The 27731-nt window shown below is 45.7% G+C and overlaps 1 protein-coding gene across 4 annotated transcripts in view; it reads right to left on the reverse strand.

The window, feature by feature from the left end:
• Positions 1 to 6029: 6029 nt before the first annotated feature.
• Positions 6030 to 27731, reverse strand: part of ppm1e (protein phosphatase, Mg2+/Mn2+ dependent, 1E) — a 152985-nt gene continuing 131283 nt past the window's right edge. For all 4 annotated transcript variants that reach the window (XM_059973596.1, XM_059973598.1, XM_059973599.1 and 1 more), the window contains exons 3-7: positions 23295 to 23494; positions 16591 to 16779; positions 14392 to 14535; positions 13726 to 13819; positions 6030 to 9370 (exon numbers count right to left, since the gene is read on the reverse strand). In XM_059973596.1, the coding sequence (XP_059829579.1) occupies positions 8385 to 9370; positions 13726 to 13819; positions 14392 to 14535; positions 16591 to 16779; positions 23295 to 23494 (1613 nt within the window). In that variant the 3' untranslated portion in view covers positions 6030 to 8384. The remainder of the gene's footprint in view (positions 9371 to 13725; positions 13820 to 14391; positions 14536 to 16590; positions 16780 to 23294; positions 23495 to 27731) is intronic.

Below are 27731 nucleotides of genomic sequence, written 5' to 3' on the forward strand. Positions count from 1 at the left end.
AGGCAAGATTTTCCCTTAAGGAAACCTTGCTGACTTAGGCCTCTTCTGTCATGTGCCTCCAACTATCCTGAAACCACATCCTTAACATTCTGGTTTCCCTCTCACCTGCCCATTATTTCCCTCTGGTTCCCTCCTCCTTCCCTTTCTTCCATGGTGTACTGCCCACCCTATCAGATTGCTCCTTCTTCAGCCCTTTACTTCTTCCACCAATCCCCTCCCAGCTTCTGAATTCATCTCCTTGCCCCACCCGCTCACCTTTCCCCTTACCTGGTCTCGCCCATGACCCGCCAGCTTGTACCTCCTTGTTCCAGCTTCTCTTCGAGTCATAGAAACGTACAGCACAGAAACAGGCCCTTTGGCCATCTAGTCCATGCTGAACCATTTAAGCAGTTTAGTCCCACTGACCCACTCTGGATCATAGCCCTCCGTACCCCAGCCATCCATGCGCCTTTCCAAACTTCTCTTAAATATTGAAATTGAACTTGCACACACCACCTGCACTGACGTCTCATCCCACACTCCCACGACTCCATGAATGAAGGAGCTTCCTGTCATCTTCTTTTTCACCTTTCACCCTTAACCCCATGACCTCTATTTGTTGTCCCACCCAATCTCAGTAGGAAAAGCCTGTTTGCATTTACCCTGTCTATACCCCTCATAATTTAGTATAACTCTGTCAAATCTCCCCTCAATCTTCTACATTCTGGGGAATAAAGTCCTAACCCATTCAATCTTCCCTCATAATGCATTGGCCTTCATCAATCGTGGAACTGAATTTAGGAGTCGAGAGGTAATGTTGCAGCTATATAGGACCCTGGTCAGACCCCACCTGGAGTACTGTGCCCAGTTCTGGTTACCTCGCTACAGGAAGGATGTGGAAGTCATAGAAAGGGTGCAGAGGAGATTTACAAGGATGTTGCCTGGATTGGGGAGCATGCCTTATGAGAATAGGTTGAGTGAACTTGGCCTTTTCTCCTTGGAGCAACAGAGGAATAGAGGTGTACAAGATGATGAGAGGCATTGATCGTGTGGATAGTCAGAGGCTTTTTCCCAGGGCTGAAATGGTTGCCACAAGAGGACACAGGTTTAAGGTGTTGGGGAGTAGGTACAGAGGAGATGTCAGGGGTAAGTTCTTTACGCAGAAAGTGGTGAGTGCGTGGAATGGGCTGCCAGCGTTGGTGTTGGAGGCAGAAACGATAAGGTCTTTTAAGAGACTCCTGGATAGATACATGGAGCTTAGAAAAAAAGAGGGCTAACCCTAGGTAATTTCTATAGTAAGGACATGTTTGGCACAACTTTGTGGGCTGAAGAGCCTGTATTGTGCTGTAGGTTTTCTATGTTCTGTAACTCAGCTCCTGCAATCCTGGCAACATCCTTGTAAATTCTCTCTGTATGCTTTCAACCTTATTCACATCATTCCTATAGGTAGGTGACCAAAATGGCAGACAATACTCCAAATTAGGCCTCACCAACGTCTTATACAGCCTCAACATTACATCCCATCTCCTGTACTCAATACTTTGTTTTATGAAGGCCAACGTGCCAGACTTTCTTTACCACAAGACCGTAAGATATAGGAGCAGAATTAAGCCATTTGGCCCATCGAGTCTGCTCCACCATTTCATCATGGCTGATCCATTTTCTCTCTCAGCCCCAGTCTCCTGCCTTCTCCCTGTATTCCTTTGTGCCCTGATTAAAGAATCTATCAACCTCTGCTGTAAATATACACAATGATTTGGCCTTATCAGCTGCCTGTGGCAATGAATTCCAGATTCACCACTCTCTGGCTAGAGACTTTGCTCCTCATGTCCATCCTAAAAGGATGCCACTCTATCTACTCCCCCTTCTTTTCCATTCCTGCTTATTCCCCTCCATAGATACAGTGTGACTTGTTAGATTCCTCCAGCTCATGTGTGTGTGTTCCTCCAGAAGTTTGCTATTTTTCCTGTGTTGCAACAATGACTGGAAAAAGACCCACCTTTATTTCTTGATATCCTAACCTAGAGCAAAATGGTGAAATGGTACAAGGCAGAGTCTCTCTTTCCTAGTAACTGTGGATCCAAGTGTTCGGATGTTGGTACACATTTAGAACAGCACAATGGGCTGGTGCATGTTAATACACATTCCTACTGACACTTTTTCTTCTCCGTAAAGGTCAAGCTGAAGGAAATTGGCACAATCTAACCTCCTCCTTCCTACTCATAGCAAGCTGCGTGACAGAAGTGTCAGAGAGCTGCTTTGAGACCAAGTTTGCACTGATTATGAGAATAAAGTAAAAGGAAAAAAGACAACTTTTTAATCAAAGCACTGCCAGATCAGGCATATGGCTTCCGAGCAACTCTGCTGCTCCGTTGAGTCTGTCCATGGCATGGATCTGGCCTCATGGAGTGAAAATTATTCAAGAGGAAATCATGACATCATCATGCTTTTCTTTTCAATTTAGAAATATATTATCAGGCCCTTACTGGCCTCAACAGGCTGTGCTGCCCAAATACACTCATGTGACCAATTAACCTACTAACCCTATATCTTTGGAATGTCGGAGGAAGCCCACATGGTCATGGGAGGTGTACAGACATTGCTGGAAATTCAATACTAATCGCTGGTGCTGTAATGCAACATGCTGCTCTTTTTTTTCCCCACCAAAAATAAAATTAGCCAAATCATAAATTTTTATTGATATTAGTTTTTTTTTCTGGCAGGAGTGTGATCCAGAATGCAATATTGCCAACTTAATGGGATGTGTTCATGTTTTAAATAACCTCACTTGGTCACATTGAGTGGCTTTTATAGACAATAGACAGTAGGTGCAGGAGTAGGCCATTCGGCCCTTCTAGCCAGCACCACCATTCACTATGATCATGGCTGATCATACACAATCAGTATCCTGTTCCTGCCCTCTCCCCATATCCCTTGACCCCGCTTTCTAAAAGAGCTCTATCTAACTCTCTTTTGAATGCATCCAGAGACTTGGCCTCCACTGCCTTCTGGGGCAGAGCATTCCACAGATCCACCACTCTCTGGGTGAAAACGTTTTTCCGCATCTCTGTTCTAAATGGCCTACCCCCTATTCTTAAACTGTGGCCTCTAGTTCTGGACTCGCCCATCAGCGGGAACATGCTTCCTGCCTCCAGCGTGTCCAATCCCTTAATAATCTTATATGTTTCAATTTTTCATGTTTCTTTTGCTCTTACTTTCTGATCGAACATACGTTCCTGCCACGTTATTTAATGTTTTCTTGAGTCCATGAGTTCTGTGGCAAGAATGTGATTGAAAAGGGCGGGTATTAGGGGTGATTAGTAAAAAGGAAAACTTTTGGTGTTGAGAGTCTGGAGTAGTTCATTTGTTCACTGGCAACTCTTCCATATTGCCGATAAAATACTGAAATATGATTTGGAGGGGGCGTGGTGGAGAGGGTTTCTCAGCAATAAAGCCATGGAGATTCCAGTGTTTTGAAATAAATAAAAGGCAGATGAGAGAATTTCACATGACGACAAAACTGTCAGAATTCATGTTGTGACCTTGTTCCCTTATCCATTCCCCATCAATTGTCTGGAATATGGAAATTGCAGACTTTCAAAATAATTACTTCCAAGGAATTGATACAAACTGTATACTTTTTAAAAACCTATTACTGCAGTCTGGAACTGTGTGAGTCACCTCACAGATGACTCACAGATATTCAAAGCAGAAGAGCAATTGAATGTCATTATATATAATTTAATGGGTAGAAATTATGTAGCATTGATCTCCTGTCTGACAGTTAAGGTTTGAGGTAACCATACACGGGACCCAACAGTTCCATTTTAACATCAAAAGCATTATCCATAATCATTACCTTTTTATTTTCCTCTTGTATATTTTTATACCTTAAATGTGAGTGATTTAGCTGTTGTGGACAGCCAGCTGATGCATAGAACAACACAGCGCCTTTGGCCTATAGTGTACACTGTCCCTTTAACTTACCCCAAGATTTATCTAACCCTCTCACCCCCCCTCATATAGCCCTCCACTTTTTCTTTCATCTATTTGCCTAAGACTCTCTTAAACGCTGTGAATATCCTGTACTCTGTCTCTAGCACCACTCCCGGCAGTGCATCCCTATCACTCTCCGTTTAAAAATAACCCTACCTCTGACGTCCCCGCCATCTTCGAGGTACCTCCCAATGTCTTCAATTACGCCATTTCTATTATGGGAAAACAGTGCCTGGCTGTCCTCAATCGATGCCTTTTATCATCTTGTCCACCTCAATCAAGTCAGCCTTCATCCTCCTCTCCAGAGTAAGGCTCATTCAACCTATCCTCATAGGACTTGCTCTCTAATCCAGGCAGCACTCTGGTAAATCTCCTCTGCACCCTGTCTAAAGCTTCCTATAATGATGCAGTTTTGAACTTGCCAGGAATTGTTGTTTTAAAGTTTGGGTCTTCAGGCACTGGCATATTCATGCTGGCGTGTGCCCGTGCAAGTTCTTTATTACTCCTGTGCATGCATATACTTGTGCATCATGACGTTAAGCTTGACTTTGAACCTTGCAAAGCTTTTAAATTATGCCTTTTAAGGTCACAGATTAAAATAGGATTTAATAAAAATATTTTAACAACAAAGATTCAACATGTTGTGTGGTTGAGTAGGAATGGTTTGGAGAGCACACAAAATGCTGGAGGAGCTCAGCAGGTCAAGCAGCGTCTATGGAGAGGGATAAACAGTCGATATTTCAGGCGGAGACCTTTCATCAGGACTGGAAAGGATGGGGGAGGAAGCTAGGAATTCTGTGTGTGTTACTCTGGACTTTCCAGCAACCGCAGAATCTTGTCTTTCTAAAATGGTTTCTTGGGTGCCTTTTCTAAGGATCCATTTAAAGGAATGGTAAAATCATCTTCAGTTGTTTTAATAAAACAATACCTGGTTACCATTCTTTAATATTCTTAAATGGAAAGAGACAAAGATGTGGTTTGTGTTTTTATAGCACCCTCTGTGCACTAGTCCAAGGAAGATTTTTACATTTGTGTTATGCAAGTAAATTTTAGCAGAATCGTGAAGTCTAAACTAAGAAGAGCAATTTCCTAATTATACTCTAACAGAAACAGAGATTTTTGTTTCTATTCACTAGATAATGTTCCACATTTACTAAATATCCTATAATTCAGGACTATTCTACCAGTTTGTTGATACTGAAGAGACCGCAACACTGGCGAACATATCTAATTCGATCTGTTCATATGGAGTCTCAGTATGGTGACGGTGCCAGCACTTTACGCTTGAGATACCAGCCAGCTAAAGTAGCTTCCACACCTCCTGGAAAGAAATCCATTAGACACAAGACCAGAATGAGGCCATTCAGCCCACTGAGTCTGCTCCACCCGTGGAGCATCATGGCTGATTTATTATCCCTCTCAACCCCATTCTCCTGCCTTTCGCCCTGTAATCTTTGAGGCCCCCTACTAATCAAGAACCTATCAACCTCCACTTTAAATATACTTGGCGTCCACGGCAATGAATCCCACAGATTCACCACCCTCTGGCTACAGCAGTTCCTTGTCATCTCTGTTCTAAAGGGACATTTACTGAGCCTGTGCCCCCTGGTCCTAGACTCCACCACTATTGGAAACATCCTCTCCACATCCACTCTATCTAGGTCTTTCAACATTTGATAGGCTTCATGAGCTCTTCCCTTGTTCTTCTGAATTCCAGTGTGTACCACGTGTTTTCAGCTGGACAGGCCTGGCAAGGAGACACTGGGGATTTATTTTAATTTTTTTCTTGGGAAAAGGTTTTTATTTCCCTTCAGGTGATGGCTGATTTTTCACAATTTTCTCAAACTGTGGTGAAGATATTTCTAAAAGGTGGCGGGCTAAGGTGTTCCAAGTTTCTACCCATTCAATTACAGACCCAGGGAGAGTAAGGGAGTGACGGATAGTTGTGTGACTGAACATGGCAAATGCCAAGCTTGATTTAAAGCATGGAGACAGAATTTCAGCCTCCCTCCCCAACAATACTGCAGCCTGCCAAGTAAAGAAGGGCTCGTCAAACTGGTCCAATCCCTTTAATCGTGAAAGGCTTGTTAACTTTGTTTATGATAATACAAAGTGCTCCACCATTTTCAATACACGGCACAGATTACAGAGAACACAAAATGTATACAGACAAAACAGATAATTACAATAGTCACCTCTTGTTGAGTTTGGATTATTTTATATATATATATATAATTTTTACATTATAGTCACCAGAAATACCATTAAAAATTACAACAAGAAATATTGATAGTAGTTGGAGGGGAGTTTTAGTTACTCGAACAAGCAGCAAATAAGGGCACAGAAAATCAAACCAAGTTAAAGACTACTTGCTACCACCAGCTGAATTCATTTAAACACTGCGTGTTACAAAACAAGATTGCTCTAAAGTGTGGAACTGGTACACGAGAACAGAACTGTACTCTCAGACTGCTGCAGATGTAATCAGTTCCTGCACAACTAACAGATAACATTGCATTTGGAGTAGTTTGGGGGTCAGACTGGTACGGTCCCACACATAGGTGTGCAGTCGAACTGGCACAGGTATAATGTATAATGACAGGCAGTCAGAGCAGTACAGTCGAGCTGCTACAGGTGTACAGTCAGTACCTGCAGACACTCTTGTTGTCAGACTGTTAATGGTGCCAGCACAGGAATTACGAACAAGTAGTGTCAGACCATCATGGATACCTGTGCAGGTGTATCATTGGACTGTTGTAGGCATCAGTACTGTCGTGGACTACAGTCAGACCACAAACGCCATATGGATGCACAGTCAGACCAGTACTAACTTGGTTGAATGGCTGGAGTATCGATACAGGTGAAGTGAAACAGTTAGACCACGCTCCGGGGTGTGGTACGCTAAGTACAGGTGGGCCAAGGCAGGAAGTGGTGCAAGTTCCATTGCAAGTGAACAGTGGGTTAGCACAGTACTTATACAGGTGTGTGATGAGCAACTACTAACGCTTCATACACCTTACAGAATTACCTTTAGTTTGTTGAGAGAATATGTTGTAAATTTCAACCAGCTTGCATTGGTTTGATGGGATTGCTACTATTGGTGTTTGGAGTGCACTGATCTGATAAGTTTCTAACAGGACAGCTACTCAATGTTTCAATGTGTGTGTTACTCAGCTATTACAGAGTCTGTTAGGAAAAGCTTTTTATGGATGTGCGAATAATTTGTCTGAAAATGGAGTTGATTAGGTTCAAATGAATTCTACAGCAAGAGACATCTAAATACTTTTAACTACTGAATGCTAAGAGTGTCTTGATTACTGTATTTCCTTGAGTTACACAGACTGACATATTTAATGCCACCCCAATTCACCTCTCCACCTCCACTTCCACAATTGGTTCATGTCCCGCAGGCCAGGTCTTTTCCCACTTTGTGACTAAGTTTTACAATGAGGGGGTATCTGAACGGGGGTCTCATCGGGCTTCCTGGTTCAGGGAAGGCCTGGGGACACTGGAAGAGGCAGCAGGGGTGGGACTGCATGTGAGAGTCACTCACCAGACCAGCTGGAGATAGTTCACACAAAAATGAAGCTGAGCCCTAGAGAGGGCTTCATTTGGGGTGGGAGAAAAACGTTAAGAATTGAGGAGTGTCTATAGCAGGAGTTCCCAACCGTTTTTAAGCCATAGACCAATAATATTGAGAATATCCAAATTGAGAAACCCTGGTCTACTAGACTGATAATCTAAAGAATGCATGTTCTAATCTCACCACAGACAATTTGCGATTGGGTCAGGAAATAAGTCTTTGAATGAGATTCTTGGCTGCCATGAAAACTCTTTGTTTCCTTCAAGGAAGAAAACATGGCAAACGGCCTCAGTTTGACTCCACCCCAAACCTAATGTGGCCGCTTCTGAACCGGCCTCTGACGTGGCCCAGCTCGTTGGATTGGACCAGCAGTTCAAAGAGATCCCCCCTCACCACCCCCACCATCTTCGGGGGTGGGGGGGGAGGGGGGAGGGCTTTATAAATGGTCAGCATTGCCCAGCGGTGGCCCCCATCCCAAGAGTAGGCAGGGAACTTCTTGCCTGTTCGGTAGGTGTGTATTTAGGAGAACCCCAGATACATGCTTTCTGCTTCACATCCTGACCCACACCACCTAGTCAGTGTCAGGCAGGGGGTTCCATGCAGTTGAGGGGTTTCCTTAGTCACAAGAATCACCGCGGTGAAGCCTGTCTAGCAACAGAAACAGGTTATGTTCCCTTTAGGGGCTGCCTGAGGCTTCGGCTACTCTACACAGGGCAGCGTGCTGACTATTTATTTGAACTGTAGGTAAGCTAGAGAAGCAAGGGGTGTCTGCGAGAAGGGGGCAGGGTGCTGAATAGTCTACTAATTGTGGAACTACACCTAACCGTTACTGCTGGAGTAGACAGACGCCACGTAAACTGGTCGGCATCTGCCTGTGCCAGTTGACGCCAGCCCACCCCGAGTGACGTATACTGCCCACTTTCCTCTGCCTGTGTGTCACCCCCTTGCGATTCCAGCTGCTTGGCCCAGCACTGGCTTTGCCGCTGTGCCTTCGAGCCGGGAGGGGTGCGCAGTGCTGCGGCGATGTGGCTGCCTGCTGTCCGTGCTGGCTTACTGTGCAGGAGGTCCTGTGGGCTGCCGCAGGAATTTCCTCGGTGGCTGGGCAGAGAGGAGCCGGCCTCTCCGCCCTGCTGCTCTGGCTCCTGACGTGGCGCACGGGCGACGGCTTCTGGTGCCAGGCCTCGCCCACGTCAAAGTCCCTGCGTTCCTGCAAGGCTGATAGTGGCAGCTCCGCACTGGGCAGATCGGACCTCTTCGGTCTGTGCTGTGGTGCAGGAGAATCCTTGGCACTGGCTCCCGTTGCTTGGGAACCTTGGTCACGGAGGAGGAGGAGCTGAGGCCCCAGAGCCAGACTAGTTCTGTCCGTGAGCGAATCCTCGCGAGTTTCCTGGGCCAGCTCCGAGCCACCCCCAAAAGGATGCTGCACCCACGGGCCTTGGAAGTCACCCTGGTTCTCCTTATCGTCCCCGCCATCACCCTGGGCGCCGTCGAAGGAGTTGCCCGACCACTTGGAGTCGCCATTGGCCTCCTCCTCCCCGGGTGGCACGCTCAGGTCCCGTAGGAAGACCACGATGACAGTGATGTTGTCGCTGGAGCCTGCGTCCCGTGCCGACGCCACCAACTTGTGGGCCACCATGCTGCTGTCACCGTTGTTCTCCTTTAGGTGCTCAGCCACCACCTTGACTGCCTCCTCTGGCTCCATGGTGTCGTAGAAGCCATCGCAGGCAAGGATGAGGTAGTCCTCGGTCCCGTCCAGCAAGGTCGAGTCACTGTCTGCTTCTCCGCAGATGTATGGCTTGTGCTCAGCGTCCCCTGAGACAATCGGACAAAGGTGGGTTAGTCAGAGCAGATAGCACAGAAACAACTTACACAAACGTTCTGATGACCTCAGTGACAAGATTGGCAGGCACAGCGACACACTGTCACCTCAGTGTTTGTCCACTCTAGAGAGCCACTTTCATTACTGCATGATGTCCGGTTGAAAAACGTTCCTGAAAGGCTAGTCTCACTTGGGTGGGACAAAACATAGAGGTCGTGGGTTAAGGGTGATAGGTGAAACTTAGAAGGCATTGCCAGGATTTGAGGACCTGAGTTATAGGGAAAGGTTGAATAGGCCAGGACTTTATTCCCTAGAGTGTAGGAGAATGAGGGGAGATTTGATGGAAGTGTACAAATTATGAAGGGCAAAAGAGTGGGTAAGCAGGCTTTTTCTATGGAGGCTGGGCGAGACTAATACTAGAGGTCATAGGGTGAAGGTGAAAGGTGAAATGTTTGAGGCATTTTAGAAAGCTCCTTTCATTACCACAAAATGTCCCAGTCAGAGGATGTTCCTGAAGACTAGTCTCACTTGGGTGAGATGAGAAGGATGAAGGTTGGGGAGGATGAGAAGGACGAAGGTTGGGTGACATGAGAAGGACGAAGGTTGGGTGGGATGAGAAGGACGAAGGTTGGGTGACATGAGAAGGATGAACGCTGGGTGACATGAGAAGGATGAAGGTTGGTGGGATGAGAAGGACGAAGGTTGGGTGAAATGAGAAGGACGAACGTTGGGTGACATGAGAAGGATGAAGGTTGGGTGGGATGAGAAGGATGAAGGTTGGGTGACATGAGAAGGATGAATGCTGGGTGGGATGAGAAGGATGAAGGTTGGGTGGGATGAGAAGGACGAAGGTTGGGTGGATTGAGAAGGATGAAGGTTGGGTGACATGAGAAGGATGAAGGTTGGGTGGGATGAGAAGGATGAACATTGGGTGGGATGAGAAGGACGAAGGTTGGGTGGATTGAGAAGGATGAAGGTTGGGTGACATGAGAAGGACGAAGGTTGGGTGGATTGAGAAGGATGAAGGTTGGGTGACATGAGAAGGATGAAGGTTGGGTGGGATGAGAAGGATGAACATTGGGTGGGATGAGAAGGACGAAGGTTGGGTGGATTGAGAAGGATGAAGGTTGGGTGACATGAGAAGGATGAAGGTTGGGTGGGATGAGAAGGATGAAGGTTGGGTGGGATGAGAAGGATGAACGTTGGGTGGGATGAGAAGGACGAACGTTGGGTGGGATGAGAAGGACGAAGGTTGGGTGACATGAGAAGGATGAACATTGGGTGACATGAGAAGGATGAAGGTTGGGTGGCATGAGAAGGATGAACGTTGGGTGACATGAGAAGGATGAAGGTTGGGTGGGATGAGAAGGATGAAGGTTGGGTGGCATGAGAAGGATGAACGTTGGGTGACATGAGAAGGATGAAGGTTGCGTAACATGAGAAGGATGAAGGTTGGGTGGGATGAGAAGGATGAAGGTTGGGTGGGATGAGAAGGATGAACATTGGGTGACATGAGAAGGATGAAGGTTGGGTGGCATGAGAAGGATGAACGTTGGGTGACATGAGAAGGATGAAGGTTGGGTGGGATGAGAAGGATGAACGTTGGGTGGGATGAGAAGGATGAAGAAGGTTGGGTGAAACTAGTACCAGAGGGGAACAACTTCTCTCAGACGATGGAACATGTTGCCGCCAACATGGTGGATCTTATTTAATGAGACACAGTGTGAAGGAACCCTTCCTGGCCCTTGAGCTAGTAATCCCTGATTTAACCCGAGCCTGATCACAGGCCAGTTTACAATGACCAACTGGTATGTCTGGACTGTGGGAGGAAACCAGTCACAGAGAGGAAGTACAGATGGGGGCGGGAATTGAATCTGGGCCATCTGTACAGTAAGGGGTTGCCCTAACCATTATGCCACCATGCTGCCCCAACGAGGGTTCAATTTGAACATTTAAGAGAAGTTTGGAGAGGCACATTGGATGGCAGTGGTATGGAGGGCCTTGGTCTAGGTGAAGGTTGATTGGACTAGGCCAAATAATATTTTGCCATGGACAAGATGGGCTGAGGGGCCTGTTACTCTGCTGTACTTTTCTAAGACTCAGGAAGGCAACACTGCTGTAAACTGAGCCCTGGCAAACACCTTTGTAGTAATGCACAATGTCCACAAAGCACTGTAAGTGACCCTGACCATTTCTAGATTTGCTCAGGGGGGTTACCACTGCGAACTCTGGTCCAGAAATCTGCCCTTCAGTTTTCCTCAAAGTCAGGAGGATATTTCAGTGATAGTGAAGGGCGCCCAAAGATTAAATTCAAAGTTTAAAGTACATTTATTATCAAAGTCTGTATACATCACTATATACCAGCATGAAACTCATTTTCTTGCCAACGTTCACAGTAGAGAAAACCAATGCAACAGGATCAATGAAAGACACACAGAAACAAATAGCCAATGTTCAAAAGAAGATAAACCATACAAATACAAAAAAACCCCCACAAATAATAATAATGAATGAATAAATAAGTAAATAATATTGAGAATGAGTTGTACAGAGTCCTTGAAAGTGAGTCTGTAGGTTGTGGAGTCAGTTCAGCATTGAGATGGTTGAAGCTATCCATGCTGGTTCAGGAGCCTGGTGGTTGTAGAGCGAAAACTGTTCCTGAACCTCATGTTCTCTCACTTACCTGATGCATCACCTACATAACAGTGATTTGCATCTACATCTGGGTTGAAACGATAAACTGTGGAATGTTGACAATAATTGAGTGGGGAGAATATGTTCCCTAGAGCAGGCAATAAAGAGGCAATAGCTCAATGAATAATCTAGTGTCCCTCACTTGGTCACAGTCAGAGTGACTGGTAGTTGTTGTCTCTGTAAAGAACTTATAGAAATTTGAGAGTGAGAAATAAAATCATATTGATTAAAATCGGGAATGATTGACAAAGATGAGGAACCACCTGACACCAGTCTTCGACCCTGAAGCAATCTGATTGGGTGGATGTGGCAAAGATGTTGCTATTTCTCTACAGAAAGTGGTTGATACAACCCAGTCCATCACAGGCAGAGCTCTCTGCACTTTTGGATGAGAGGTGACTTGATAGGTGATAAAATGCATACATCGAGTGAATTGTCAGAGACTCTTCTCCATGGCACGATTGGCTAATATGAGGGGGCATAATGATAAAGTGTTCAAAGTAAAGCATCGGGGATAGTTTTTCTACACAGAGAGTAGGAGATGTGTGGAATGTTTTGACAGGGGTAGTGATAGGAGCAAATATGTTAGGGACGTTGAAGAGGCTTTTAGATAGGCACATGAATGAAAGAAAAATGGAAGGATATGTGGGAAGGAAGGGTTAGATTGATTTTAGAGTAGATTAAAAGGTCAGTTCAACATCTTGGGCCTATTTACAAGGAATGCTGTAACAAGAACACAGCATCCATCATCAAGAACCCCCATCAAACAGGCTACGCTCTCTTCATGCTACTACCATCAGGCAGGAGGTACAGGAGCCTCAGGTCCCACAGCACCAGGTTCAGGAACTGTTATTAACCTTCAACCATCAGGCTCCTGAACCGGTGTGGATAACATCACTCTCCTCAGCTCTTAAACACCAATAGTTTCTGCAGATGCTGGACGTCCAGAGTGACAGACACAAATTGCTGGAGGAACTCAGTGGGTCAGGCTGCAGGGGAATAAACAGTCGACATTTCAGGCTGAGACCCTTCATCAGGACAAATGCTGAGTACCTTCAGGGTTTTGTGTGTGTCACTCACTTTAACTTTGAACTGATTCCACAACCTACAGGCTCTGCTTCAAGGACTCTACAGCTCGTTCTCAGTTCTATTTGCACAGTTTTCCGTCTTTTGCACATTGGCAGTCCGTCAGTCTTTGTGCCGTTTTCCTTTGGTTCTATTGCATTTCTTTATCTTCCTGCAAGAAAATGAAGCTGAAGGTGACGTATTGATAATAATTTTACTTATTACTTAACATGCGACTGAGAACAGAACTAAGGGTTTGATTACACATGGTAATCAATAATAAATTGCAGAATTCAGGAATAATGTCTCCACCCAGAAAGGGCTGAAAACGCCAGCTGCCATATTAAGTGGTTGAGGCAAGTCGAAGGAATTGATTTGAGGGAAGCTGGGGAGGAAAGGAATGGGGAGGTGTGAAAGGGAGTGGGAGGATTATTCTATGGAGCCCCAGTCCCAGGATGGATGAAGATGGACAACATGGGCTGTACATCCTATGCAGCAGAAGGCTCTGTGTGTCTCTGTGGGTGTCACTGCGAGGTGTGGGTGGACAGCAGAAAAAGCAGATAATGGGTTTCCAGATTAAAAGCCTCACCAATTGCTCTGGAGACAGAAAGACTTCCATTAACTCTCCAGGCCCCGAACCAGACCACACAGCCTCCGAGCGCCTCGATCCTCTGCTTTTCATCCTGAAAGAGCAAAAGGGGGAGAAGAAATGGAAAACTGCTGCTGCGCCGCTACAAAACCTCGGAGGTGGGATTAGAGGTGGGTTTTCAGGTAGACAGACTTTGAGAGGTTTTACATATTTTAAATTTAGAGATACAGCACGTTAACAGGACCTTCCGGCCCAATTACACCCATGTAACCTATGAACCTACTAACCCATACGTCGCTGGAATGTGGGTGGAAACCGAACCACTGGGAGGAAACCCACACGGTCACAGGCAGAACTCCTTACAGACAGCGGTGGCGGCCAAGTCATTGGGTGTATTTAAGGTAGAAATAGACAGGTTCTTGCTTAGCCAGGCCATCAAAGGGTATGGGGAGAAGGCAGGGGAGTGAGGACAACTGGAATAATTGGATTGAATGGTGGAGCAGACTCGATGGGCTGAATGGCCTACTTCTGCTCCTATATCTTATGGTCTTATGAGCTGTAGCACCAGTCCCTCAACACATTCTGAGTCTGAGGCAAGTGTGATTTCTGTCTGACCCCCCCCCCCCAACGGGATGTGTTAATCCAACGTAATGTGCCCCCAGTTACCTCTCTCTCAGGTTTGTGCGGCTTCATGAGTTCGATGACCTGGCCTCCTCGGACCAGCATGACCTGTGAGTCCCCAAGCCAGGCCACGTGCAGCATGTTCCCCCGTAGGAAGGTCACCACCCCGGTGGAGCCGCACCGCAGGTTCTGGTGGGGAGGGGGGATCAGAATGAAACAGCTATAGGTTAGCATCAAAGTTACGTGTGTCTTACACACCCATCCCTGTTGTTCCTGAGCTTCCTAAACACAGAAAAGTGAGTGTTCCTTCAGGTTTACCCTGAGCAACACACACACACACGCATGCACGCACACTCACGTGCACACACACTCTCTCTCACACACACACACACACACACTCATGCACACACACGCACACTCACACACTCATGCACACACACACTTACCCTCTCACACACACACTCACGCACACACTCTCTCTCACACATTCACACTCTCACGCACACACACACTCATGCACACTCTCACACACACACTCTCTCACACACTCATGCACTCTCTCTCACACACATGCACACACACACTCTCACACACACACACTTACCCACACACACACACTCACGCACACACTCTCTCTCACACATTCACACTCTCACGCACACACACACTCATGCACACTCTCACACACACACTCTCTCACACACTCATGCACTCTCTCTCACACACATGCACACACACACTCTCACACACACACACTTACCCTCACACACACACACTCTCTCACACTCATGCACACTCTCTCATACTCTCACACACACTCACACACACTCTCTCATACTCTCACACACACTCACACTCACGCACACACACTCTCTCTCACACACACTTACCCTCTCACACACACACTCACTCACACTCACTCTCTCACACGCACTCACTCACACTCACACACACACACTTACACACACACGCACACACTTACTCACACACACTCACACACACTTACTCTCTCTCTCTCTCTCTCTCTCTCACACACACACACACACACACACACACACACACACACACACACACACCTGTAACAGGGAAGCAGCATCCATCATGAAAAACTTCCACCATCCAGGCACAAGAACAATTATTACCCCTGGAGAAGGGTCTCCGCTGGAAACATCGACTGTTTATTCCTCTCCATAGATGCTGCCTGACCTGCTGAGTTCCTCCAGCATTTTGTGTGTGTTGCTTTGGATTTCTACTAGTTATTACCCTCTCAACCATCAGGCTCTTGAACCAGAGTGGGGAACTTCACTCACCTCAACACTAAATTGTTCCCACAACCTATGGACTCACTTTGAAGGACTCTTCATCTTATGCTGTCAATATTTATTGCTTACTTACTTGCTGTCATTATTTTGGCTTTTTTCCTCCTTTGTGTTTGCAGTTTGTTGTCCTTTCCACATGGGTTGTTTGCCCACCTTGTGTGCAGTTTTTCACTGATTCTTAACCTCGTTCTCCTGCCTTCTCTCTATAATCTTTGAAGAACCTGTCCACCTCCATCTTAAACAGACTCAGTGACTTGGCCTGCACAGCAGTCTGTGGCAAGGAATTCCACAGATTCACCACTCTCTGGCCAAAGAAATTTTTCCTCACCTCTGTTCTAAATAGATGTCCCTCAATTCTGAGACAGTGCCCTCTTGTCCTAGACTCCCCTGGAAGAGAGGAGTCTAGGACCAGAGGGCACAGCAGAGGTGGATAATTTCCTGATTGGTCAGGGTGTCAAAGGTTATGGGGTGAAGGCAGGAGAATGGGGTTGAGAGGGAAAATAAATCAGCCATGATTGAATGGCGGAGCAGACTCAATGGGCCAAATACCTTAATTCTGCCTCTATGCCTTATGGATTCAGAAGAAGATGAGTGCATATTTCTCTACACACGGGGCCTGTCTAGGTCCTCCCTCCTTATACTCAGTGTAAGGTTTCTCCAGATGTTGAGAAAGACAACCCCCCCCCCATCAAATGGCTGATTCTAAGAGCGTCGTATCTCCAAGTGTTGAGATAGCCCCTACTCCCCAGTTAAATTGCTGATACTGAAGGTAAGGTTCCTTCAGATTTTTGAGATAGGCACACCCCCCCCCCCAAGTAAAACAGTTGATAGTGAGGGTAAGGTTTCTTCAGATGTTGAGATAGCCCCCACCCTGGTCTAATGGCCGATATTGAGGCTAAGGTTTCTCCACTCGTTGATCACAAACCTCTCTGGCAGCCTTCTGTACAAATCGCTCGTCTGTGAGACGAAAGGCACGGCACAAGGCTTCGGCAGGGTCGTCCTGGAAGATGTCCTGTCGAATCAGGTTCACGTGAAGATGGATAGAGGCATAAATTGCGGCGTCTACCCCTCCGTGCCCATCAAACACGGCAAAAAAGGATTGTTCCTCCTGGTCCTGTAGGGAGTAACAGATACAGAACCGGGAGTCAAACAAAGGCAATGTGAACCTGCTCTGCAGTGTCACACTTCCAAAGCAATTTGTAGCCAAATATATCTTTCTGAATTGAAGCCTCTTTGTAAATGAGGTAACACATTGAACAGCATGTGTCCCACAAGCTATAAGGAATAACAAACAGCTAATGGGCACCAGAGACACATCATCTGTGCAAATGCACTCAGTGGACACTTTATTAGGTACACCTATACACCTGCTCGTTAATGCAAATATCAATCATGTGGCAGCAACCCAATGCATAAAAGCATTCCGACGTGGTCAAGAGGTTCAGTTGTTGTTCAGACCAAAATTCAGAATGGGGAAAGAAATGGGATCTAAGTGACTCTGACCGTTGGTATCAGACGGGGTTTGAGTATCTCAGAAACTGCTGACTTCCAGGGATTTTCATGCACAACAATGGTCTCTAGAGTTTACAGAGGATGGTTCAAGAAGCAAAAAACTTCCAGTGAGTGGCAGTTCTGTGGACGGAGACAGCTTGTTAATGAGAAAGGCCAGAGGAGAACGGCCAGACTGGTTCAGGCTGACAGGGAGGCGACGGTAACTCAAATTTCAACAACACTTCGAAACTTGAAGCGGGTGGGCGACAATAGCAGAAGACCACGAACACACTCTCAGTGGCCACTTTATTGGGTACAGGAGGTATGTCATAACGTGGCCACTGAGTGCATGTTCACGGTCTTCTGTTGCTGTCGCACATCCATTTCACGGTTCGATGTGCTGTGTGTTCAGAGATGCTCTTCTGCACACCACTGTTATAATGTGAGGTTATTTGAGTTACTGTCAGCTTGAACCAGTCTGGCCATTCTGACCTCTCTCATTAACTTCGTACACCTCTTCTGCCTTTTCAACCTTCCATTCCAGCCAGATGTAAATTTCTGACTTCCCCCTTACCTGTTCCTTCACCGACCTGTAGCCTCGCCTCGCCTCCTCTCACATATACATAACCCTTCCGCACCCTACCACTCCCTGGTCTAACCTCCCTCCTCCTGTTTCCCTGCCTTTCTCCCAAGCCTGAAATTTCCTGCTTTCCACCATCTTTCCAGATCCCCCACTCGCCTTTTGCCCTTTGCCTTCATTGTTGCCTACCCCCCACACACTCAACCATCAGGAACCATCCAGTCACAGAGACTAGCAGACTGTTTGATGAAATAATTGTCTACGACAGCTGCTGTTGTCACATCATTGTCAGCATCCCTTGAATTCATTACCTCTGCTCAGTGCACTCTCTGTTCTGAAGTGGATTCTGAAAACAAACAGCAGCTCATCCTGACGGATCTGTGCATTTTCTCTGCATTTACTGTGAATGCCCACAAGAAAATTAATCTCTGGGAGGTATACGTACTCCCATAATAAATTTACTTTGAACTTCTGAGCGTGAAGATCAGTTGGGCACTTAAGCATGAAAACCAAAGTTTAAAAATTCAAGATTCGGTGAATTTATTATCGAAGTACATACAAGTATCTGTACTTTGTCTACCCTGAGATTGATCTTCTTGTAGGCATTCACAGTAGAGCAAAGAATTACAAAGGAATCAATGAAAAGCTACGCAAAAAGACGACCAACATGCATAAGAAGACAGCCTGCAAATAATAAGTACTGAGAAAATGATGAGGGGTATAGATAGGGTAAATGCAAGCAGGCTTTTTCCACTGAGGTTGGGTGGGACTACAACCAGGGGTCATGGGTTAAGGGTGAAAGGTGAGAAGTTTAAGGAGAACATCAAGGGAAACTTCTTCACTCGGAGGGTCGTGAAAGTGTGGAACCAGCTGCCAGCACAAATGGTGTATCTGAACTCGATTTCAACCTTGAAGAGAAGTTTGGACAGGTACACAGTTGTTAGGGGCGTGGAGGGCCATGGTCCTAGTGCAGGTCAATGGGACTAGGCAGATTAAATGGTTTTGGCATGGACTAGATAGACCAAAGGGCCTGTTTCTGTGCTGTACTTCTCTATGACTCTGTGAGTTGTAGAGTCCTTTAAAGTGAGTCTATAGGTTTTGGAATCCATTCAGAGTTAAGGTGAGTGAAGTTCTCCACACTCCCAACCTTTTATCTACCTTCCAGAGGCAGATTGCAGGAGCGTTACATTATCAGCAATGCCACCTTTCACATGAGAGGTTCAAGCAATGATCTGTTTGTCCTCCTTGATCTTACAGATCTCCTGAAACAATTCAGGGAAGAGTTCTCATGTCCTAGACAACACCGCTCCCTGAAATCGTACAACTAGGTGACACAGTTTCCAATTGATTTCCTGGGATCTTTCTGTGTACAGACTGACCTTTGCATTTCCCACATCACAGTAATGACTTCTTGACTCCTCTAAAATGCTTTGGGACATCTTGAACTGGTGAAAAGCAAATCTCTAAATCAGAAATGTGTCAATTCGCTCTCTGTACAGGGTAAAGATAAAGCCCTCCTTTTGGGTTTCCTCATACCTTGAACTGAGCCAGGGTTTTCAGATCTATTTTAAATTGTATCAAGTGAGGGAGATGGAGTGGACCTGATGACTCCACTGAGTTGTACATCAGGTAGAAGTGGACCAGTCCACATGGACAAGGCACTTCCATTCCTGCCCATGGGCTAGTGGCCAGTGATTCCAGCTCTCAGCTGCCGGGAGTCTAAAGAAACCTGATTTGGGATTAGAGGACTGTGCATTACGTGGGAAGGAGGGAAGGATGGGGCTTGTTTTGCTGATGTTGCTGTGTGTTCTGCATTGTTCTGCCAGGCATTGTGGGCAACCTATCTTGGCACAGGAATGCATGCCAACACTTGCAGGCTGCCCCCAGCACACCCTCTGCTGTGTTGGTTGTTAACACAAGCATCGTATTTCCCTGTTTGTTTTAACGGACTCATGATAAATAAACTTGAATCTTGAACCCCCAGTCATCCAACGTCACACAGGACGTGGGGAGAAAAGATGTATTGTGGTGTCATTGGTGCAAGGCCTCAGAATTCAGCCTTGGTTCACCAGAAGTGTGAGGGAGGAGTGGTTAAAAAAAAGAATTAAAAAAAGCCTAACATTAAAGCATGCCTAGAAGGAAGAAAGAGAATCCAGGGCTAAGTGATCTTCATATATACCACTTTGGATGGAAATAAGCCACTGAAGATTTCAAAGAACAGATAAAAGGGAATTTAAGAAATTTCAAGCACCATGCCATAACTCTATCAGACCATATGACCATAAGATATAGGAGAAGAAGGCCATTTGGCCATTGAGTCTGCTCCGCCATTTGACCATGAGCTGATCCAATTCTTCCAGTCATCCCCACTCCCCTGCCTTCTCTCCATACCCGTTGATGCCATGGCTAATCAAGAACCTGTCTTTCTCTGCCTTAAATACACCCAATGACTTGGCCTCCACAGCATCTCGTGGCAACAAATTCCACAGATTTACCACCCTCTGACTAAAGTAATTTCTCCACATCTCTGTTCTAAATGGACATCCTTCAATACTGAAGACCTGCCCTCTTATCCTAGACTCCCCTACGATGGGAAAAAAAACTTTGCCATATCAGGCCTTTTAACATCTGGAATGTTTCTATGAGATCCCCCCCTCACTCTCCTGAACCCCAGGGAATACAGCCCAAGAGCTGCCAGACGTTCTTCATAGAGTAACCCTTTCATTCCTGGAATCATTCTTGTGAATCTTCTCTGAGCTCTCTCCAGTGTCAGTATATCCTTTCTAAAATAAGGAGCCCTAAACTGCACACAATATTCCAAGTGTGGTCTGATGAGTGCCTTATAGAGCCTCAGCATCACATCCCTGCTGTTATATTCTATACCTCTAGAAATGAATGCCAACATTGCATTTGCCTTCTTCACCACCAACTCAACATGGAGGTTAACCTTTAGGGTATCCCGCACAAGGACTCCCAAGTCCCTTTGCATCTCTGTGTTTTGAATTTTCTCTCCATCTAAACAATAGTCCGCCCGTTTATTTCTTCTACCAAAGTGTATGACCATACATCTTCCAACATAATAATTTGTTTGCCACTTCTTTACCCATTCCCCTGAACTATCTAAGTCTCTTTGCAGGCTCTCTGTTTCCTCAACACAATCCACTCCTCCATCTATCTTTGTACCATCAGCAAATTTAGCCACAAATCCATTAGTCTGATAGTCCAGATCATTGACATACATCCTAAAAAGCAACGGTCCCAACGCTGACCACTGCGGAACTCCACTGGTAACTGGCAGCCAGCCAGAATAGGATCCCTTTATTCCCACTCTCTGGTTGCTGCCGACTAGCCAATGCTCCACCCATGCTAGTAATTCTCCTGTAATTCCATGGGCTCTCATCTTGCTAAGCAGCCTCGTGTGCGGCACCTTGTCAAATGCCTTCTGAAAATCCAAGTACACCACATCTGCTGCATCTCCTTTGTCTACCCTGTTTGTAATTTCCTCAAAAAATTGCAGTAGGTTAGTCAGGCAGAATTTTCCTTTCAGGAAACCATGCTGGCTTTGGCCTATCTTGTCATGTGCCTCCAGATACTCTGTAATCTCATCCCTAACAATCAATTCCAACAACTTCACAACAACTGACCTTAGGCTAACAGGTCTATAGATTGATTCCTCTCTGCTGCCTCCCACTCTTCTTAAATAGTGGAGTAACATTTGCAATTTTCCAATCACCTGGTACAATGCCAGAATCTATCAATTTTTGAAAGATCATTGTTAATGCCTCCACAATCTTTCCAGCTACTTCTTTCAGAACCTGAGGGTGTACTCCATCAGGTCCAGGAGATTTATCCACCCTCAAACTTCCTGAGCACCTTCTCAAGTCGTAATTTTCACTGCACCTACTTCACTTCCCTGACACTCCTGAATGTCTGGTGTACTGCAGATGTCTTCCATTGTGAAGACTGATGCAAAATATGCATTCAGTTCCTCTGCCATCTCTGCATCTCTCATTACAATATCTCCAGCGTCATTTTGCATTAGTCCTATATCCACCCTTGACTCTCTTTTACCCTTTATATACTTAAAAAAGCTTTTAGTATCTTCTTTGATATTAGTTGCCAACTTGCTTTCATAATTCATCTCTTCCTTCAAAATGACCTTCTTAGTTTACTTCTGCAAATTTTTAAAAGCTTCCCAATCCACTATCTACCTACTAGGTTTGGCTTCCTTGTATGCCCTCTCTTTTGTTTTTACTTTGGCTCTGACTTCACTTGTCAGCCATGGTAACTGTCCTTCCATTCGAACATTTTTTCTTATTTGTAATATATCTGTCTAGCACTTCCCTCATTTTTTTTGTAGAAACTCCAGCCATTGCTGCACTGATGTCCTTCCTGCTAGTGACCCTTTCCAGTCAACTTTGGGCAGTTCCCCTCTCATGCCATTGTAATTTCCTTTATTCCACTGAAATACCGACACATTAGAATTTAGATTCTCCTTCTCAAATTTCAAAGTGAACTCGACCATATTGTGATCACTGTTCCATAAGGGTTCCTTAATCTTAAGCTCTCTTATTACCTCTGGATCACTGCAGAATGCCCAATGCAGCAGTGAGCTAGTGAGCTCAACAACAAGTTGTTCTAAAAAGCCATCTTTTAGGCTTTCTACAAAAACTCTCTCTTGAGGTCCAGTACTGACCTGGTTTTCCCAATCCACTTTCATGTTAAAATCCCCAACAATTATCATGATATTGCTCTTCTGACATGACTTTTCCATCTCCTGCTGTAATTTGTAATCCACATCCCGGCTGCTGTTTGGAAGCCTGTATACAACTGCCATTAGGGTCCTTTTACCCTTGCCGTTTCTTAACTCAACCCATAGACTCTACACCTTCCAATCCTATGTCATCCCTTTCGAATGATTTAATATTAGTTCTTATAAAGAGGGCCACACCACCCAGTCTGGCTGATAACCTATCTTTCTGATACTCTGTATTTCCTTGGACGTTCAGCTCCCAATGGCAGCCATCCTTTAGCCAAGTTTCAGAGATGGCCACAACATCGCACTTGCCAATTTGTAGCTGAATTTCAAGATCGTCCATTTTATTTTTTAAGCTGCGTGCATTCAAGTATAACACTTTCAGTCCAGTATTTGTTGCTTTCAGCAACACAGGAGCAGAATTAGGCCAGTCGGCCCATCGAGTCTGCCTCACCATTCCATTCATGGCTGATTTATTATCCTCTCAACCCCATTCCTCTGCCTTTTCCACGTAACATTTGACACGTTTACTAATCAGAAACCTATCAACCTCCACTTTAAATATACCCAATGATTTGGTCTCCACAGCCATCTGTGACAATGAATTCTGCAGATTCACCACCTCTAGCTAAAGAAATTCCTCCTCATTTCTGCCCGATGGAATGTTTTCTCTACAATAGATGGTGAGGTCACACTTTTTAAAGGGGGTTGGAGGGTTTACTTTACATCTACAATGTTGGGATGAGACTTAGTAAAAGCTCAGTGATGCAAGCCACACTCCATCAGATTAGTATCTACGTACCTCTAGATTAAAGAGCGTGTTGAAATCAGGCAGACAGACATGTTTGTCCTCCATCTTCCTTCGCATGTTCTTGATGGCATGAATTGATGTTTCGAAGTAGGGGTGCGTTCTCCTCGTCAAAGGCAAATCCTTCACCCAGCTGCAGCAGACCTCGTGGAGTTTTGTGAACACCGTTCGGGCCAGCTTTGTCGAGTCAAACTCTGAAAAAGAGCAAAGGTTAAATGATTCGTCTCTCCTGCAAGCAGATGGGCCTCATCAGCAATGCGCGCAAACTTAGAAGCGAATAAATACTTCTTTTAAATCAAGGCAGAGTAAGCGGAAAGTCAGTTCCAAACAACAATGATGCCAAGCCAGCTGCAGTCACTGTATAGTTGTCAGGAGGTGAATGTTAGTCAAACATCGCAGGGCTGATGATGCTCATGTTTACACTAAGGGCAGAAAGGGAACAGAAATCAATGGCAGTTTGATCAATAAAAACCTTGGGATCAACCTGAGCTGTTGTAGTCCAGCAGGCAGAATGTTTACCTCTGAGTCAGGAGGTTTCGGGGTCAAACCTACTCCAGAGATTTATACCAACTGCTAAACTCATGCTGAATTATCATCTGTCTCAACCTCATTCTCCTGCCTTCTGCCCATAATTTCTGATGCGCTTCCTATTCAGAAACCTCCCTGTCAAGCTCTGCTTTAAACATACCCAAAGACGGCCTCCACTGCCGTCTGTGGCAATGAATTCCACAGATTCACGTCCTTCTGGCTAAAGAAATTCCTCCACACCTCTGTTCCAAAGGGACGTCCTTCTATTCTGAGGCTGTGCTCTCTGGTCCTCGACTCTCCCACTTTCCTCCAAACAGTTAAACTTATCCCCATTGTCTGCACTCTCCTTGTGTGAAAACTCTTCTATCCCAACACACTCTCAAAGATCTATATTTAATTTATTACTTGTTGAGATTCAGTGTGGAATAGGCCCTTCCAGCCCTTTTGAGCTGCACTGCCCAGCAAACCCCCGATTTAACTCTAGCCTAATCAAGAGACAATTTCCAATAACCAATTAACCTACCAACTAGTATGTCTTTGGACTGTGGGGGGAAACCGGAGCACTCGGAGGAAATCCATGCACTCACGGGCGAATATACAAACTCCTTACAGGCAGTGGCAGGATTTGAACCTGGGTTGCTGATACTGTAAAGCATTGAGGTAACCACTACGACACCAATCTATCCCTCTGCCTCTCTCCAAGAGAATTTCCAGATTGTTCAGTCTTCTCCGACTGCAGAAACTCAGTTCTGTATCACCAGTCTTTCCTCGTGCGTGTTGTCTACTGAAGGGAGCAGTACTGAAGGACTACGCAGGTTTGTCGAGGGTGCTGTCTTACGCACGAGACCTGTCAACTTTCGCAGGATTTTTCTGTGGCAAGACGCTCCAAAGAAATAGCGGAGTTATCCTCTGTGTCACATTCAATATTTATCCCTCAATCAATGTGGCGGAAACTTGCCTGGCCATTATCATATTGCTTTCCGTGGGAGCTCGTGGCCTATAAACTGGCCTCTACATTCCATCGATTGTAATATTGACTACATTTTAAACAAAAGCTTCAACGCGCTTTGGGGCATTCCGAGGTCATGAAATGCAAGTACGGTGTATTTGCCACCCTCCCCCAGCAGGCATGCAATATAATTTCTCCATGACATTAATAATTACTGACAGGCCATGGCGAACAGATGGAAGAGATCTCTGGTCTAACCCGGCCTGTAGAGCAGAGTATTGTTCATCAATCATTCACAGAGGGACCTGACAACACACAGCTGAGTCAGCCCACAGTACCCGGCGACTGTGTCGAACCGTATCTCTTCTCCCTTGTCAGCAGGCTGGGTTGTATCAGTGACTGAGCATGAAGATATCATCTGTCTCTGCGAGCAAAGTTACTCCAAGTCCCAACCGCCTTTATTCAAGTCCAACGTTGTAATGGGTTAGGGCGCCCAACTCTCCAACTCTCCTCTGGACCTCACTTCTTGCTTCTCCACTGGACCCACACCAAGCCTATGAGACAGGCCAGCCACTGCAGAGGATGCCCATCCAAACACTCGTCCATTATATGTGGAAATATGGGTTCAATATTTTGTTTGACATCTGGGCTCTTCCCTAATCAGTCCCAAAATTGAGTTGCCTCCTGAACCATTCCTTACAGAAGCAGTTAGAAATCAAATTTATGTTCTGGAGTCACATTGGGCTAGACAGGATAAGGGTGGTGGATTTTCTTGTAAAACTGTTTGGTTTCAGTTTTTATTTAGAGATACAGCACAGTAACAAGCCCATCCCATCTGATTGCACTCACAGGATCAATTAACCTACTAACCCATAGGTCTTTGAAATGTGGGAGGCAAGTGGAGCACCCACAGGAAACCCGGGGGGGGGGGGGGGGGGGAGAACATACAAACTCCTCACAGACAGCAGTGGAACTGAAACCAGGTCACTAGTGCTGTAATAGTGCCACACTAATTGCTATGTTACCGTGCTGCCCCCCTCTACCCCTCCCTCCCGTTTACATTCTATTTATGCACGTCAGTTTTTATTTTCTAGATTTATTTCCAGAATTTAATTTCCTCCAGTTCTGTGGTCTACATGGTGCAAGATATAATTGGTCCAAGACTATGGATAGTCAGTTCAGTAACAGAGTCACTACTGTAGTCCAATTAGGGTGCTGGAGCCCAGACTGGTTGACAGTCTTCACCCAGGTTTGCTTTTCTATTTGTGGGCTTCCTATGTTGGCACTGGAAAATTGGTGATGCTTCTGGCTGCCCCCAGCACAACCCTAGCTCATTTGATTTGATGCAAACGCCATATTTCACTGTATCTTCTGATGTACACATAACAAATAAAGCTAATCTTTAGGGTTTGGTTTCCTACGATCATGATACTGAAAGAACAGCTCCCCCTGAACTTGCATCCATCCCTGGTCCTGACGAAAGGTCATTGACATTAAACATTTAAACTCTGTACCTGTTCCGACAGCTGCAGCTCAGTTTGCAGAGCATTTACAGCACTTTCTGGTCTAATTTTAGATTTTCAATGTCTGTAATACTTTGAATTTTCACACGGAGCCAGCCCCCTAAAAGGATCCTCTGGACCCCGGCAGTAAAGTGAACCTCCCTCCGAGCATTCGATATTCCCTGCAGATGAGGGACATCTCACTTTCACATTAACACGATGAAGGACAAGGCGATTTTTTCCTTAACTCTTCCAGAATCTTCCACAGCTGGACAACATCTAAAATCCTACCAAGAATGGAACCAGTGCTGCGTCATTCTCATGCCTTGGTACACTGCAAGACTGCTTGTGGAACTGGCATATCCGTGGGGTATTCCACATCCATGGTGTGCCACGTCACAAGGACTGTTCCACAAGGAGCATGGCGCCTGCGCGTTATTGCTTGGGTGTGCAGGTTCCGTGTGGGAGCGTAAAGAGCACATCACATGGCCCGTGGATTGTCCCATGGGATGTGTCGCGTGTTTCTGGTGTGGGGGTGTGCAACATGGCTGTAAGGCCGTAGACGTGAAGTTGCATGTTTAGGCTCCTTCCTCGCCCCTCTGACAGGACAACGGTGTGAGACCATCCATTCTGCATGGTAAATAGAACTGGTCAAACCATCATCGAGAGTAACCACCAGAAGAAGGCAGCACCCATCACTGCTTCCTTCCCAAGCAGACACGGGGAACACTGCTCCCCAAACACCCTGTAACCAAGTCTGTCACCCCCACTGCCTGGTTTAATTACAATGGTGCATTCTTCCTAATCCTCTCCGTTTTAATGACATTCACAGCACGGGCTATCTAAGTTACCCCACACACGTTTTAAGGATAAAGTACACAAAGTGCTGGAGGAACAGGCAGCATCTATGGAAACGAATAAAGAGTCAATCTTTCACACTGAGATACTTCATCAGGATTCATGAAGGGTCTCAGCCTGAAACGTTAGCTCTTTATTCCTCTCCGTAGATGCTGCCTGATCTGATGAGTTCCTCCAGCATATTGTGTGTGTTGCTTTGGATTTTCAGCATCTGCAGAATCTTTTGTGTTTATACTTTTCAAAGCATGACTTTGGCCTTGAGTGGTACATATTCAGCACAAAGAGTGTGTGGAGAATTGTACTTGTTTCATCCACACAATGAAGAGCAGTGGTCTAACAGTTACTAGGCAATGATGCAGGCAGCTGTTTGAGTTGGAAATTCACCCTTGCAACTGTTCTCGGCTCTCTGATCTGCTTCAATCTCACCTGAGTCAGACGGGACTGTTTTGTGGCATTGTGCAATCTCTGGAGACTAAAGGGACTTCCTGGTTGTCAAGAAACGTGGGCACCCAACCGTCACATCTGACTAACATATATAAACGCATATCCGCTCCCACTGCAGGAACTAGGACCGAGTCCTGTCGTCACTGTAGG

Source organism: Hypanus sabinus, chromosome 6 (assembly GCF_030144855.1).
Source record: "Hypanus sabinus isolate sHypSab1 chromosome 6, sHypSab1.hap1, whole genome shotgun sequence".
NCBI lineage: Eukaryota > Metazoa > Chordata > Chondrichthyes > Myliobatiformes > Dasyatidae > Hypanus > Hypanus sabinus.